Source organism: Haemaphysalis longicornis, unplaced genomic scaffold, assembly GCF_048455015.1.
Source record: "Haemaphysalis longicornis isolate Haplotype H1 unplaced genomic scaffold, Haemaphysalis longicornis Haplotype H1 scaffold_1, whole genome shotgun sequence".
NCBI lineage: Eukaryota > Metazoa > Arthropoda > Arachnida > Ixodida > Ixodidae > Haemaphysalis > Haemaphysalis longicornis.
The window spans coordinates 289,650,105-289,667,339 of NW_027526203.1; the positions used below are offsets into that span (position 1 = coordinate 289,650,105).

General features: G+C 46.3%; 1 protein-coding gene across 6 annotated transcripts in view; it reads right to left on the reverse strand.

The window, feature by feature from the left end:
- Stumps (DBB domain-containing protein stumps) overlaps nt 1-17,235 on the reverse strand; it is a 144,225-nt gene that overhangs the window by 28,098 nt on the left and 98,892 nt on the right. For 4 of the 6 annotated variants that reach the window (XM_077679589.1, XM_077679585.1, XM_077679588.1 and 1 more), the window contains exon 2: nt 439-641. In XM_077679589.1, the coding sequence (XP_077535715.1) occupies nt 439-603 (165 nt within the window). In that variant the 5' untranslated portion in view covers nt 604-641. Of the gene's footprint in view, nt 1-438; nt 642-8,132; nt 8,282-14,662; nt 14,757-17,235 lie in introns of those variants that run through there. The other 2 variants (XM_077679586.1, XM_077679587.1) reach the window with 2 other exon arrangements.

Sequence of the window (17,235 nt, forward strand, 5' to 3'; positions counted from 1 at the left end):
AGTGACCAACCACTGCGATAAACGGTGAAAACACGTCGAGACAAGTGGCGGCACGTGATTTGGCCAAATAAATTGCTGTCTCAGCGGTTCCATCCCCTTACGCTTTGCTCGGAAGTAAACGTTCCTTCCTCTCCTAAGCAGGAACATGACGCGATGCGAGTGCGACATTTTGCGTTGCGCCATGTACCGGCGCAGATACCCGGGTCCAATCGTATGCTGCGCCAGAACATTTCGCTAAGTTTTCACCGTTGACTCGCGCAATTTTTCATTCCTGCAGTGTAGCGTTGTGGTGCAGGGGATTTCTTAGACTTGGGGTCAGTTAGCCCTAAATTCTACCCAGACCTCGCCGTAATTAATCCACCATGGAACGACGTGTTAAGATTATATAATAAAGGCGTATGCGTGTGGGGGAAGAATGGGGAAGAGTGCATGCCTCACCTTGGCGGCGCCCAGCGCCCTGGCCTTGTCCGGTGCGGGGGGAAGCGTGAGCGTGTCCAGGGCCTCCTGGCTGACGGTGAGCCCCTGCTGCCGGAAACAGTCGGCCAGGTAGCTGCCCCACTCACGGCTGTCATTGCAGAACAGCGCGCTCACGTCGGCCGCCATGCCCAGCCGGAGTAGCGGCACGGGAGCGTCTGTGGGCCCTGCGTGCGGTGGAAAGGTGCGCTGCTTTCGAAAGCCGTACGGTCGTAAAAAACAATTTTTAATCGTTTTCCAAGCTTCTAGTTCCAAAAAAAGATGAGTGACTAGTAAAACAAAAAACGAACAGCTCTTTTCTGACGAAGACGATTTTTTTTAATGCAAAGCTTACGCGACTCGGTAAATAGAAAATCCGGCGTCCCTCGTATGAAAAATTGCCTACAGCACAAATCACGATATAAAGAAAAATGGAGGAAGCTCACACTAACGCGTAAGACTTGAAGGTAGCGAAGCTCTACGCAACCTTCACGACCACCACGACAATTTAGGTCCACGATTGCAGCCGATTTGCTTCTTCCATGCCGCAACGACCTTTACTTCATATTTGTTGCTATAAGTGTGAGCTTCCTTCATTTTTGTGTGAGTTATAATCATTGGACATTAAACGTTGTGTGTGCATTAGCACGTTTCACTACACTAACATCGTTGCGTTAGAGGTGCGCTGGAGTTTTTTTTTTTTTTTTTTTCAATCCTGGCCAATCTCTCTAAGTTGGTATGTTTGCCTTGACAAACGCGCGCCAGGGACGCTGGGCGGTCGCCGCGTGGCACGCACACACGAGCGCTCGGTATTTTCTTGATCTTTGTAACAGCCGCGAGGTACGCGCTCACGTACGCTCGGCATTTTCTTGGTATTTTTAACTGCGGACACGAAACTCTAACGATTTGCTAAACAACTCCGCTGTTAAAAGTAATGGAGTTGAAAATAAATGGGTTAAACTTGGGTCTAGATGGAAATAGATCTTACGGCCTCGGGAATGCTAGAAGAGCACGCATACGCAACGCCACGATGGCTCGATGAATGCGCTATGGCCTTCTACTCAGACACGTGCATTAGAGACATGCACTGAAGGCTGCGTGAGTAATGTAAGCATGCCAATTACGCAGCACTCAGGGGAGTAGTGAGGTACGTTTCTGTCATATGTCCTGCCAGGGCCGTACCCAGAAATTTTTTTCGGGGGGGGGGTTATGAATTTTGGGAAGGGGATAGTTTTGCTGAAAGCAACAGTAAGTATTGTTTACGTGCTGCCTGAAAAGATTTCGGGAGGGGTTCGAACCCCCAAACCCCCCCTCTGGGTACGGCCGTGTGTCGTGCGTGCTTGGCGACGCGAACGCAGGTATGTGTCGGCCTGACGTTAGGCTTGACGTTACGCTTCGAGCTCTAACGTCGTCAACCGGCACTCACAATTCACGTACAGCCGGTAAAACGCTTGTCTATAACAGCGATTTCAACTTCAACCAGCTACATCTGAAAACTGCCGAAACATACTCGTTCCAAACATGTCGGAGGCAAAAGCGAAGGGCTAAGACTTCAGAGCTCCGCAGTAGCTTTATTCAAATCCCGCTCCGGCGGTGCAGGATAGGGCTGAGAGTACGAACGCTGTGTTATAGACAAGCCTTTTACCGGCTGTACAAAGAGTTTGATATTTGGCACGCCGTGAGGCTCAATGTTACGGCAACCTATCGTTATGCCTTCACATAGGTCTCACAAGGGCGGTTGGGCAAAGTTCTCAATCATAATATATATATATATATATATATATATATATATATATATATATATATATATATATATATATATATATATATATATATATATATATATATATATATATATATATATATATATATATATATATATATATATATATATATATATATATATATATATATATTGCTTGATTACATCGCGAATGACAAAACTTCATTCTTGAATTGCGTGATGCCACAAAGCACGCAAGGCTGTTTTGAGTAAACTCTTCAGCTGAGCTTCGTCATTGGCCTTTTTTGTCCCTATGATCGAGTCATGATTGGCCATTTATATGCACTTTGGTGAAAAGTCGGCCCCCGAGTGTTTCGTTTCATATTCATGAATAATTTATCTTGAAAGCTATCACCGTATATAACCCATAAAATTATCGCATCAAAATCTCATGAGTTTCCTGCTAATGCTATTTGCGCGCAATAGAAATTATTTATGCTTTAGTCCACCGAGAAGCACCGAGAAGGGCAACAGTAGTCAGTGAATGAAAATGACAACAATAGACCACACCGCAAGCCTAAAAGACAAGCCACGGCCAATTCCACAAACACATCGCCGCAGGTGGGCTTCACCACAACGTCAAGAGAGCGAACAATCAGAGTGGCGAAATGTGCGAATTTGGCGAATGACGGGGACCAGCAGGCGATTAGAGTACAAAATAGAATCTGCGGTGGGACGAGAACGCAAATGAACGCCTTGCGCTGTTGTATGTGCGCACATTCCATTTACTGTAATCGTATGCTGGGCCCCGTCATTTGCCAAATTCGCACACTTCGCCACTCTGATATTGCGTTCTGGGGCGTTGTGGTGAAGCCCACCCTCGGCGATTTCCTAAAGTGCATTTGGTAGTAGCAGGGGTGATCCAGCCAGTCAAACTATTGGAGCAATTTTTGGAGCTGAAAAATGTTATTTTGGAGCACTATTGTATCAGAGCTTGATTTTGGAGCAGCTTGGGAGCAGCACAAAACTTATGCTGCAGCTTCATTTATCTGGAGATAAAGAAGGCTGGCAACCATTCAGGCAACACTAATTACTTCCCCACAGTTGTAGACTCTGAAGCTGGTAACTAAAGCACCAAAAATGTGTGCCCCCACAGCCTTTAGACACCGCTGCAAGTGAAGCAGATGACAAGCGTTTCTTTAACTTAAAAAAAAAAAACCAAGTAATCATTACAAAAACTTCCTGATATTTGCCCATTTTATTTACAATAAAAATACTTCACTATCTCAAACATATTGCACTGATTTGTTGCTTCTTACTTGCCGTTTCGTTCAGTTCATCCAGCTCGGAGGGTCCGGCTCGACAATATTTAGACAGAAAATATTGCACTTCACACACATCACACCATACTATTGCTTCTTGCTTGCCTTCTAAATTAAGTTCATTCAGCTCCGAGAAGGTGTGGCTAAAGGCAGAGTTGCCTTCTGCTAATAAAGCCTGCTCTGATGAAATAATGTTTTCAGCCCTAACCCTTTTCAGCAACGCACGGCATGAGATCCCCTTTTCTTCCAAATTCCACCTGAGCCGCTTTTCATTGCCGGCATCAGCACCACAATCTCGGCCACTCAGGCGGTGGATAAGAGCAATATGAAGGGGCTTTATTTTCAATACCGCCACGCGAAAAAAAAAAAAAAAAAAACAAAGAGAAACCCACTGCGAAAATCCCAAACGGCAAGTACTTACGCTGATGCAGTTTTGGCTAGCGCTACTCCACTGCACTAGCCCTAAATGTAAGGCCGCACAGTAACAAAACGATTCGCCGCGAGCACAGAAAAGAATAGACTCTCCTTTGTGCATCTTGTCACGAGTGGCTGAACGTCAATCGCTAGTTTTCTACAAGCGATACACATGAAGTAATGCCATTATGCTTGTTTGCAGCAGTGCGGGTATGGTGTCTAGACACCATAGTGCGGGAAACCACTCCGTTGCGGTCCACGCCACCGGAGTGTATGCATGCCGACTTGCCGAATCACCATCTCTGCTCCGAAGCGGCACCGTGGCTGCACTATTGCTGCACTGTGGCTGCACTATGAGCGGAGCTCGGCTGGGGCAACCGAATAATCGAGCGCACCGCTTCCTCCAAGTTGCCAACCTAGGAACCAGCGTGCTGGTTAGCGGCAGAATGATCATCTCTCGCTTCAGCTGGTTTGAGGGGACAACTCTCGGCCGAAAGACCGGGTTCAAGCGGTTCGGAGCATTTGGCGCAAGTAAAACACCACTGGGCGCAGCAGGGCGCAGGAGAGTACAATTGTAGCAAAATGGAGCAAATGGCGCAGCTGGATCACCACTGTAGTAGTAGTAGTAGTAGTAGTAGTAGTAGTAGTATAGTAATAATAATAATAATTAATTTATTTTCAGAGCATATGAATGACGGAGGCGTCTTAGTACTGGACCACTAACAAAGATTAGAAAAAAATGCTATGACACCGCCCTTAGAATACGGATCACTAAAAAAACGCTACAATAACACAAGCACGAAAACCGTAGTAACAATGATATGATACGCAATAGACAATAGTTAGATACAAATAATGTACTGGGTAAGTGAACACAGAGACACCTAAAATATAGAGGAGTAAGGAGACAAGCTTGTACAAACAATAAGTTGAAGAAAATGCAGTAGTATGTAAAGAAACAACAAAAAAAAGGTAAGTGGCATAAGAAGATTATGTGGAAGGAGTAGGAGCATATATCCCTAGCTACGGAAGGCACTGTTCAGCCCTGCACGAAAAAGAAGACCAGCTCGATCACGCCGACCACTCAAAGGAAGAAGCTTAGGTAGCTGATGTTGACTAGAGGTAGAACCAGAACTGCCTCCTAGCCGGTGTTTATATGTTGATAGGAATTTTTTGTGTCCCCTTTCAAGATATTGATGGTTGGACTTGCAGGTTCCACTCCAAACAATAGATGAGTATTCTAACAGGGGGAGACTGATGTATAAAGCTTTAAGAAAGGAACAGGAGAAATGAAATCTCTGGTAAACCTGCCCACCGCTCCCAGAGAGCGCAGTGCCCGTCCGACCATCTGCCTGATATGGGGAGTGAAACTGAGTGAACTGTCGAAGAGTCTGTCCAAGGCCTCTAACCTCAAAAACGTCTGTAAGACGAGCCGCCTTATTAAGGGTGTAATTTGTAAGGGAGATGTTCTCCGTCTGTAGGTGACAAATTTGGTCTCTGATGGGTTTAAAATCAAGCCCTGCTCAGCACACCAGCGTGCGAAAGAGGATATGTCATGTTGAAGGGCGAGGCAGTCCTTTGGGCAATTGATTATTTAAATACCTTTATATCGCCAGCATACAAAAAAATGAGCTCTTAATAGCAGCAGATACGTAGTTTATGACAAGAGAACAGAAGACGGCCCAACACGGACCCCTGAGGCACGCCACTGGTAGGATAGTATTCGGTATGTACCCTCCTAACATAACAGCGTCTATTAATGAGATAGTTGTCTAGTAAGGCAGCTAAAGGAGCATCGACGCCACAGAGCAACCGTTTTTTTTTTAATCAGCAGTGGATTAGTGACGAGGTCGAAAACCTTACTGAGATCACAGTAAATTGCATCACTGCCTCGGTGAATGAGTGCTTTGGAAGTATGCGTCATAACGCAAGCAAGGTTAGTTGTCGTTGATCGCCAGTGATGAAGCCATGCTGTTTGGGTAACAACGCATTTTTAACACACGAAGGCAATGCTGTGTGTAACGCGGACTCAAAGAGTTTGGATGTTGGTCGGATTGAAATCGGCCCGTAGTTCGTTGGGTCTGTTCTGTTGCCCAACGTAATGATCGGATATATTCTAGAAATTTTCTATGTCGCAGGAAATGCGTTAGTAGTTAAGCAGTTATTAAATATAGATGTTAGTTAGAACAGGAACAAGAATATCATTAAAAGCTTTGAGTAAGGCCGCGGGAATATCATCTGAGCCAGAGAACAAAGAAGGTTTCATGCGCTTGAGGCGTTCGAATACAAGCTTCTCATCAAGAAGAACTGTACTTGCCCCAGGCACGCTATTGATAATACGAGATGTCTCGTTGCCTCTGGGAGGTGCGAAAGTGCTACCAAAGTGACGCGCCAAGGAATTGGTTACATCAATTTCCTCATTCCCGGAAGAGTCAACCAAACGATTGTGATCATCTGGGCTGTTTGAATGGTACCGAACGAACTTCCAGAATTTTGATGGATCACGCGCTACACTAATCTCTACAAACTCGTGGTAGGAATTGTAGTCTCTTTTGTAGAGCTTTTTACGGTGAATTCGAAACTTCCACTTTTCGAGGCCAGAGTTACGTGACTTTTTACGTGCACGATCTTAGAGCTTATTAATAAGTATTATTATTAAAAGGAGAAGAGGAGGGAAAGGTGGTGGAGAAGGTCTAGTTTCATATCATTTTACCCATGACCGTCCACGCACAAGCGTCCATGGATCCCGGAGAACAGCTAAATCACGCCTACCAACTCTTCGGATGCTTAGCTCATGAATGTTACGCTCAAAAAAACATTTACTCATCAATAATTAACATGCCGGAAGACAAGAAATTGACGGTGCAGTCCGGTAAAAACATTTGAACGTTGGCTTTGAGAGCGTTAGTTGCGCTGGCGTATTGTGAATAAAGGAGGAAGAAAAAACCCGAGGCTACCCCGAGCAGCAAATTCACCAGAAAAGAAAGGCAGACGGTGGTAAGCGAAAATACACGAGACGGCGAAGGGGATAGAAACCAATATGCACTTAAAAGTGAAGAAGCGCATCTGGGAGAAAAAGGGCGGCTAATAAAACAGAACCACCCGCTAGTAACAGCCGTGAGTCACGTACCTCCGCAGAAGCTCCCATTACCTGGCTGAAATGCAGCCAGCTATCACGCTGCCTAGGAATGTACGCAATGTAATGCAGGATTCGTTATGATCGCGGTCATCGAAAGACTGTAGACAGACACGCGAGAGAGCAACTTGCCCGACTTTCTTTCTTTTCGTCGTCTGTTTTGTGTGAAGTATGGATCAATACTGTGCCTGCCGCAAGGAAGCCGTGGGAAACAGCTCACTCTTCAGCGAACGGCCGCTCTTGTGCACGACACCGAGAGCTCCTTAGACGTGCATTGAATGCAGCCATGCGCGCGCACACGACCGCTAAGAGGCACCCGTGCGCACAGTTTTCAAACGAGAGGCTTTGGCACGGTCACATACACCGAAATGGACGTACACGCGCAGAAAGAAAGACTGCGTCAACCACCCGAGTGAAATATGTGCGCGTAATAGTAACGGGATGGTTAATTACAAAGGCGTCTGAGTGATTACGGAAGGACGTACGAACAAAACGGAACCAACACATGCGCAGAACCGAAACTATGGTGGTGGGCGGAATCAGTCGGCGGATCGCAGTTGCACAAAATAGTGTTTCCACCCTCAACTGTTCCGTAATCGCAGCACGATAGACAAACGGTAACCGAACGACACCAGGGGCCCAATTCTCTAAAACAGGGCCGTCGCTTTGAGTAAGGGTGAAGCACCACATAGGCCGAGAAAAGCACTGTAGCAAAAGCCGCAAAGCGACGGGCACTGTCCCCCGTCATTTTGCGTGTCGCTTTGTGCCCTTGAGCAGTGCCTTTCTTGGCTTATGTGGCGCTTCACCCTTACTCAAAGCGACGGCCCCAACCCCAGAACACATGCATTTGCACGGCGCTACCGCGTCGTTTCAAAGCGACGCCCCGTCATTTTAGAGAATTGGGCCCCAGGCTGAAGCTTTAGCGGTGGCGCTAACAACAAGGGACGGGAAGGCACGGCGTTGTGTACGGGACTGTTCATCTACGTCCTTTTAGTCAACCATCAAAGTCCAATCAAAAGCACTCCGAAAAAAGCGGCCTTCCCATATACAGATCATGCACGCGAAATGCAGCATGGACACGTACCGTTCATGAGCCACTTCTGTGTAAGCCGATCCTCAGGGAGTGCTGTCGAACACGTTAGTGTCCGTCCCAACCACATTTGCGCCTACGCGTCGTCGCACTCTATGAGAACCGGAGCTGGAACTAGCGCAGTTTTCGACGCAGTCGCCAGCGGCTTCCGGGGCCTGAAGCGAGGCTTGGCAGGGGATGTGATTGCGTCAGGGAACCCCATGCATTGCGCCAACCGAGAGACATCGTTGGCACGCTCGCGGCTGCCTTCCTGCCTTGGGCCAGTGACCGCCAACGCGCGGGTTTTTCGAGAACTCCGTGTTTACACGCCTGCTGCAGTTCTTATTAAAATGTTCGTTTTGTCATCTGGCAGTGCCCATGGTAGGGATATTTGCTTGTTTAAGCTCGACAGTGGCGCACACACCGCCGGTGGCGTCGCTTAAGTGCACTCAGCAATATCGAGCATTCGAAACTGTTTATCCCTGTTACTGTATACCAATATACCACGTTATCGTTGCACATTCAACAGCCATATCCCGCGCAAGCCAAAAACTTAACTTATGAGATAGCTTAACAAGAAAGAATATCTGGGACTTTTGTGCGAGTAATAGTAACAAAAAAAAAAAGGAAGCCCATACAGTACACTTCCTGGCTCCCATCTCCCTGGAAGCTGTATAGAACCGCCTCCTAATAATGGCATACTAAGCATAAAGCAAAATTCAATTTTCAGTACTATTTGTGCCAGAAACAATTGCAAAAGACCCAAGGTCGTGTATGTATAGTGTAAGAGCTCATTAAAATGTTTTCTCTCTCTCTCTCTCTCACGACATGCTGGACATGCGGACGTCACAAAGAGCGGCCGATATAAACAAAAGTGAGAGTGAATGAGCGCCTTCACGCTTTTATTTTGTCAATACATTTTTTCCTGAACTAACAGCGTCACTTCGCGACTATTCATGCAGTTTCTGATCTCGCGACGCCCCATTTATCAGACAAGCGAAGACAGACACACTCCTCGTAACATGACAGATGGACTGCATCCCCAACCTCTGAAGTACACCCAATCAAACAACACGCACACATATTGGCAATGACCCGCGCTCAACGGTCCCTGCAGTTTTCAACGATCCCTCCATCCTGCTGAAATCCCATACACTTGGGCCGGCTGGAGCGTTCCACCAAGACCTTCAGCCAGAGTTGCCAGTTCCACTTTTTATCAGCGGATTTGGGCTTCTTTTCTCGCTCTGCCTCCACCCTGCCTCCAGCCTACCCGAACAGCTCCTCAGCTACAGCGAAATCCTCTCGTACTACTGAGAAGGGCGGAAGACATATCCTGATCCCCACCGGTCCCTCAACCGCAGGCAAGCAACAAAACTCAGGATGCTCCAGTCTAACTCTGTCTCCAACCCTGTACTATTTAACGAGATTCACCCTGACCTATACTTACCTTCATTCCCCTCATGTAAGAAATGGGCCACACTAACATACGTTTTGTGGCGTTGCACAGATGCACCAACAAGCCAACACTTTATTAATTAAAGATGATCTAGAATGGAAGTCAGCGCTCTAAAACAGTTAGAAGAACACCCAGCTTGCCTTAGTCAAGCTGGCCGAAGTCGCCGCCGTACTGCAGGGGTTAAACAAGAACTCTGCAAAGACGGTGGCGGCATCACGGCACCGCTAGTCCAATTTCGCTTCAGGCATCGCCGGGTACCCCAGGATACCCGGCCGTAGCCTAAGTAACGCGGGGACCACAGCCCCCAGCTAAACTGGGCATGTAAAGTCATTCGCTCGCTCTCACTCCAGCCTGCACTGTGGCCGCTTCTCGTAAACCGCATCCACGAATCGTGCGCCCCAAACTCGGTAATTTCTCCGGTCGACACGGTAGCTGAATTTATACTTCAAGCGATATCGCGACTAGGACTCGAGTAGCCAGGATAACGTTTGTACTCTCTTTCTCTGTAATCCACGGATTACAATAGTTTGTCTCAAGCCTCTCGCATCCTCCAAATAGCGGAATTGAGAGTAGTCATCGTATACATGTGCCACGATAAAGTCGTTTATTGTTAAGTCGAAAGCCTAAAATGTCTCATCACAAGCAAAGGCGGCGTCGGCGTTTTTCTGTCCAAATCATGGCCATAAACATATGTCTTATAAACATAAACATATGTCTAAGAAATATAACCCAAGAAATAGGAGCGCATGTCTCCGTTGCTCCACCGCGAGCCGTATTGCGGACTTGGCAGCTGTCCCGAAGAGTGCAAGGTCATCATGGGCCCGTACTCGCGACGTTCAACCGCCATTCTCGTATGTCGCCCCAGTATTGGTAACACCGGTCCATTACCTCACAAGTTTGCTATGTTTAGGCCAATATCGATCCGTTATTGGATGGGGATTAGGGAGCATTCTGTGCAGGCGGCAATAAAGGGAAGCGTAATGCAAAAACACAACAGAATGCAGCGGCCGCATGAAAGCCTGATGTCTTACACCTGCAAAACAATGTTGTGAAACAAAACTGCACAAAGAACACAAGCACCTTTTGTGTTAGCTTTAACTTGTTAGTATTTCTTATGTGTGCCTGGATACACTACATAGGCTTATTATACTATCTGGTTTTCGCCTCGCACAAAATGCTTGTGTAAACGCGTACCATTCCGTAAAACGTACCAGTGCGACTGGCGTAAGGGCATCGTACACTTCAAATCAGTTTTTTTAGCAATTAACTGCAGATACCGCTCAGTGAGAAAGCACGATGCTACTGGTTTCTGCACAAACCGAGCGCATTAGGTTTTACGCTTGCGATCTCTGCCTGGAGCAAGCGTTGTAAGCTAACACACATCTCGCACAAACTATGTACCCAGCTTTCTCGCTCGAAATTCCGACCTCTCAGGAACCTAAGAAAACCATTCCAGGAAAGTGATATTTTGCATACAACAAGGGGTTGGCTTGGACATGAAAGCTGTAAAAATAGTTTCCAGGATTTTGAATATTTTTTTTGTGTAATTCGCTGTCAAAATTTACTCCCCATGCATTTCTAAGGAATAGTATCCTTGTCTCTGGAGTTTGGTCGCGCAACGTGCTTAGATTGAAACTGCGCACAAGGCAAGCTATCGCCCCGAATATTAGGGGCGCGAAAATATATTGCATTCAGCTGGATAACTACAGAGTAATGGCTACTGAAATGACTGTCATGAGCCGGAAAGCTACACCTGACAAAAGCTAGCGCTACCAGTAGTAGAACCACTGCAGACAACGGCTGAGTAGATCTGTTGCAACGTTGCTGAAGCAGGCCATGCGTTGCGATACAACATAAGGATGCTTTAGCTCGGCTGGCTTTTGTTGGGGGCACTCGACCAGCACAATGCTGTGCGGGGATGAACACATAAAGGTTGTGCGCGCACAAAAGTGGGCAAGGAGCTCCGGATCACTTTATACGCTTGCCGGGTCCAACACATCCATCATGCAATCACATCCCAAGAGCAGAACTGCCCAATATCGAGCCGTTACATCCATCATACTAGGGCAATCGGGAGATCATGTTCATTGAGAAAATACACCCAATTTAGGTCATTACAAACAACCTGCCACCACGTCACACATCCATTACACCGAATGTGTTCTTACGTCCGCCGCATCAACACATCCATCGTACAACTTTGTCCAAAAACATGTCATCACATTCATTATAGCTAGTACATCCAACATCGCGTTACATCTATTGTGTTATTACATGCAGCACGATATCAAATACACAGAACAGTCTGATCCGCAGACGAGGTTCCTTGTTGCCTAACTAAACTTACAAATAACTAAAATTGTAGGCCAAACTCAACTCCGCCCAACTCCACTCAGGTAATAACTACGGTAACTACGATTACAATAGCTACAGCTTACACGAGGTAATTCTGAGGATTACCCCGCTCCCCCTTTCTCAGTTTGTTTTCGTGCTGTCCTATCTACTAACCTTACGACTGTGTGCCCAACAGATAAAATTAAATTGTTCATTGACCGTGGTGACGTTGCTGCTGCCGTTTTCATAGATTTCTCGACAGCATTCGACAGCAGGGACCATAACGTTCTTTTCATTTATCTTGAGCGTTATGGGATAACAGGTCCTGCCATAACTTCGATACGAAGCCGTCTACTAATCAGGCAACAGACCATTTTAATTTATAGAGCAACATCATACCCTGTCGGAGTTCCACAAGGCTCTTTTTTAATTTTCACAAATGATCGTCCTCTCTGTTTTACTTCCTCAATGCATACTGCATGTAGACGGCACCACCGTCTTTAACTGCCATCAAAATGGGTGCATATCAAGTTAAGACAGTTTTTTTAATAAGAGCTCGTGGCACTGGAGCGCTGCTTATTCCTACTGATAAATTGTTTGTAACTGCAGTCGTAAATTATTTCATTCTCATTTAAGAAGCGTTTGCGTTGTTTAAGAGCACGTAAGAGCTCTTACTGCTTAATATTTCCCGCAGCAATCATGCACGTCAAAGCAGCGTGCCAGAATATGAGCGACGTTGCATCGACGCTCACTGGTATCTCTGAAGCTCACATTCTGTGCTTTTGTGGAAATAACTTCCCTTCTCAACAAAATATTTAAAGAATACCTTTAATTAAACGAATGATCTATTCGAGGAACATTTATAAGAAAGGCGATTAATTTAAGGAGGATTGAGGAACAATCTTGAATAAGTAATTACAGGAAAAACGGTTAAAAGATATATGCGGATTTAAAAGTATGCGTTAAATATTCACAATACATGCACATACGCCGTCTTTTAAAAATAGATCACGGCGATCCTGATTGAACAGAAATTGATACAACGGGATCGGGGAACCATCTTTAATACGCAATGGCTGGAGAAATCGTTTCAAAGAAATTCAGTGCACCTATGATAATGCGTAATAAAGAAAATATTAGGAACATGGAAAAACTTGTAATTGATTTCAACTGTTCGCAATGTTGTGTTTTCTTAGCCTATCATCGGTACACCTGAATCTCTGTACCGAAACTTCTTTGCACTCGAACGCGCGGGTGACCGATTGGTTTGTGCTGATATGTTTGTGCACCGAGAACTCCTTGTAAAAATAAACTCAAAATTTTTTGCATCGGCGCGTTGAACCGTATAATCAATCAATCAATCAATCAATCAATCAATCAATCAATCAATCAATCAATCAATCAATCAATCAACAAGATTTCACACATCAAAGAAACGAAGATGACACCGAAGCATAACATAAATTTGGTTTAATAAAGCAAAATGAGTGGTTAACAAATGGCGCAGGATGGGCGAAAAATGGACAGATGAAACACTCAAGCCTTCTATCTTTCAGTCAATCTTTCAAACAGACAATCTTACAGGCAATCTTATCGCTCTTACGAAATCTTTGACCGGCATTTGTCGGCGATTCAGGAAAATGCGCATGATGCTTTCTTGTGCAACGACTGCGCTTTTTTGCGTTGGCGGGTTCTGGCATTGGCGGCTTCTGCCACAAGGTGTATATTTGACAATAACAATCTAAATACACTGAAGAACACAACTAAGGGATACTGAGCGCGGGGTTAGGGTTGATGGAATAGTGGCTATTATTTTAATACAAAAACGTGCAATATATATGCTTCAGAGCTATCAATTAATAACAAAAAATCAAACAAGTGCCTGAAAACAATGAAAATGCGGGAAAGACACGTCAATATATATATTCAGGCTCTTGCACGTAACGCACAGCTGCGCAATGCTGAACAAAACTAGCTGCAGATCATTTGAACAGCTGAACGGCTGAAACTGTCCCCCTTCCGCCGTGTTGCGACGTTCAGCCGTAATGCACCATTCGCCGTAACGCGACTGTCCGCCGTAGTGGGACGATGCCTCGAGGAGTATCATGACGACTCGTTCCTGTCCTTCACGGGTATCGTGGTCCGGCTCGTGAAGAGGGATAAGGGCGTGGTATTCTACTGTCCAAGAGAACTCGCGGAGACAGCGACACGACGCCAGGCGTCTTTGAACAAGAAGAGACTCGTGTTTATTACGACCGGCACACTACGCGAGTAGAGGTAGCCAGACAAAAAAAAAATCTCCAACTCTATTGTTTACTCATCTGCCGCACCACTCTTGAGGAGACACGGACCATCCGTTACTGACTTGCCTGCAATGCAGGTCTTATGCAGCATGCATGCTGCTCACTACCAGAATCGGTGTAAAAGCAAGCTAAGCTTAGCAACTACGCCCAACAAGCAGCTACAGCTAAACACACGCGAACACATCAAACGAGCCAACACATAGAATAATGGGCGCAGTGGCTTGTTAAGAAGTTTTGACTCGCACATCGCTTCGTGGGCTCGCATAGCCCTTTATAGTCAGTAAACAACCTCCCGGCGGGGTGCACTAGAGTTCCTGTATATAGCTCCCCTAGGGGAGCGATATACAGGAACTCTAGGGTGCACCGCATACTTGCGCCTTCTTGCCGGTGCCCCGGCGTTCAAGCAGATGCGCTACTACAGCCAAAACAAGAGCAAGTCGAGCATGACGCACGTGGGTAGCGCTGCAGACAACGCCTGCTGCATTCCGCTGGCCAAGGCTCCCTGCGACGAATTACGCTCTGTCGCCGCATCGAAAACTTTCGATAGTCGCGTCGCCCGCTGTTCGTGTTCGGCCTACACGTCTCTCGCGATCGACTGCTGCGCTGCCGCGGAGCTGCTGGCCGCTTCCAGTTGCCGCGTATCGTGTTTCGTCTCTTGGGTACAGCGCGTGTACGGTTGTAGCGCGCCGCAGCGGAGTAACAAAAGTCTTCCTTTTGCAGCACAGTTATTCACGCCATCTTGCGCTCGCGCGCACTTTACGAAATACTCGGCTTACTCGTGCTTCCTCACGACTATTAGACTGTGCAAAATCGTGCTATTCATGCTTCGTAACGACCATGGTTGGCACTAAGAAAAATGGGCTTCTGAGAACTTCCTGCGCGGGCCAAGGATTCTTCCCCCTGGTCGCGAAACACCCTTCGTTGTGCACTCTGGTCTTGAGGGCATTAATTAAGTTCTAAAGAAATCTCGCGTCCGCGTTATTCTTGCTTTTTTTTTTCGAGACAAGGGAAAGAAGCTGCTTCTAATGACCCGCTAGCCTTAGAATCAAGCCTTAAGCACTCTTCGCACCTGTGTATCATTCTCTTCTTTTCTGGCACGCAAAGCAACATGTATAGGCAATGGCCCAGCCAATACAAATTAGTTGGGACAGTCCTGTTGCAGGTCGATGCAGCAGTGGAGGTTTTGTTCCTCGGAAGTGGTGGCCGCAAAGTAAAGAAGACACAAGAGCCGCACGAGTCTGTCCTGAAGCTTAGGTGTGATTTGAAATTGCTGTTTCCCCTTACTTGTTGTCCGATTTTCTCGCGCAAAACCTAGAAAAGCACATCTTGGCGACTCCTCTACCGACGACGACTCCTCTAACAACGAATTTTCTAGAAACTGGTTTTCGAGTAAGAAGTTGAAGCTGAAATCGCGCGATACTTGACAGCTTGGTGACCCTAAGATCACACAGCGAATAGTCATCGCGGTAGCCATATATTTTCAGATGACGCTGTCAATTTGCGTCACGCCGCGTAAAAGGGCGACTGTCCATTCGCAGCAATTTGTCACCTGACCCTGAATAATGGCACAGAAAACAGACCGAGCTGTCCTCGCGTCCTGATAAATGCAGGTATTTGCAGGTAAATTCTACACCAAGACAAAGGCTATATATGCAGCAACATGGTTTCTTGGCTTCTACATACATGTATACGAAGACGCGCGAGAGCAAAAACTTTTGTTCAGTATATATGTAGCTTGTAGAGATGTTCTTGCCGATTGTGTGGGTTCGACCAATGCATGTTTACAGCTTGTTCAAGAACAGGACATGGTGTTGAAGCCCTGTCATTTGAAAGTAATACCTGAGATAGTTTCGCTTCGATGTCCCCCATTGTGCTTTTGCGTCTGCGCCTGCTAATTCCTTTCCTGTGATTCCGAAGTTGGTACCCACTAAAGCAGGATGTGGAAGTGCTCGGAAGGGTAAGGTGTAGTGACCACCGTATGGTAAGATCTCGAATTAGGCTAGATTTGAGGAGAGACCGCAACAAGCTAGTACGTAAGAAGCCGATAAATGAGCTAACAGTAAGACGTAAAGTAGAAGAATTCAGGATCGCGCTGCAGAACCGATATTCCGCCCTTAACGAGGAAGCCGAGCTTACGACACAGGAAGCCAGCGACAACCTTACACGCATCATCACGGGGTGTGCAATAGAAGTCGCCCCGCACTATGGCTAGACAGGTTACTGGTAAACTTTCACAGGAGACGAAAGATCTAATCAGGAAACGGCAAAACATGAGAATCTCTACCGCAGCTGACAGAATAGAACTAGCCGAGCTCTCGAAGTTAATCAATAAGCGTAAGACAGCTGACATACGGAAGTATAATATGGAGAGGATCGAATACGCTGTAAAGAACGGAGGTAGCCTGAAAGCAGCGAATCGACGTCTTGGCGTGGGGAAAAATCAGATGTATGCACTTAAGGATAAGCAAGGCAATGTCATCACAAATAGGGATAAAATAGTCACAGTGGCCGAGGAGTTCTATAGGGATCTGTACAGTAGCCGGGACATACAGGATAATGCCGAACGAGACAGTAGTTCAGAGGAGATAGACATCCCACCAGTAACAACCGAAGAAGTAAGGAAGGCTTTGAAAGAAATGAAAGGGGGCAAAGCACCTGGTGAGGATCAGATAACAGCAGACCTCTTGAAGGATGGCGGAGAAATTGTACTTGAAAAACTGGCAAACCTGTATACGCAATGCCTAATGACCGCAATGGTACCGGAACCTTGGAAGAACGCGAACATCATCCTAATCCATAAGAAAGGCGACATGAAGGACTTGAAAAATTACAGGCCGATCAGCTTACTGTCAGTCGTCTACAAGGTATTTACCAAGGTAATCGCTAACCGAATCTCTGCAACCTTAGATTTCAGTCAACCTAAAGAACAAGCAGGGTTCCGTAAAGGTTATTCAACAATGGACCATATTCACACGATCAATCAGGTGATAGAGAAGTGCGCTGAGTATACTGAACCCCTATATAT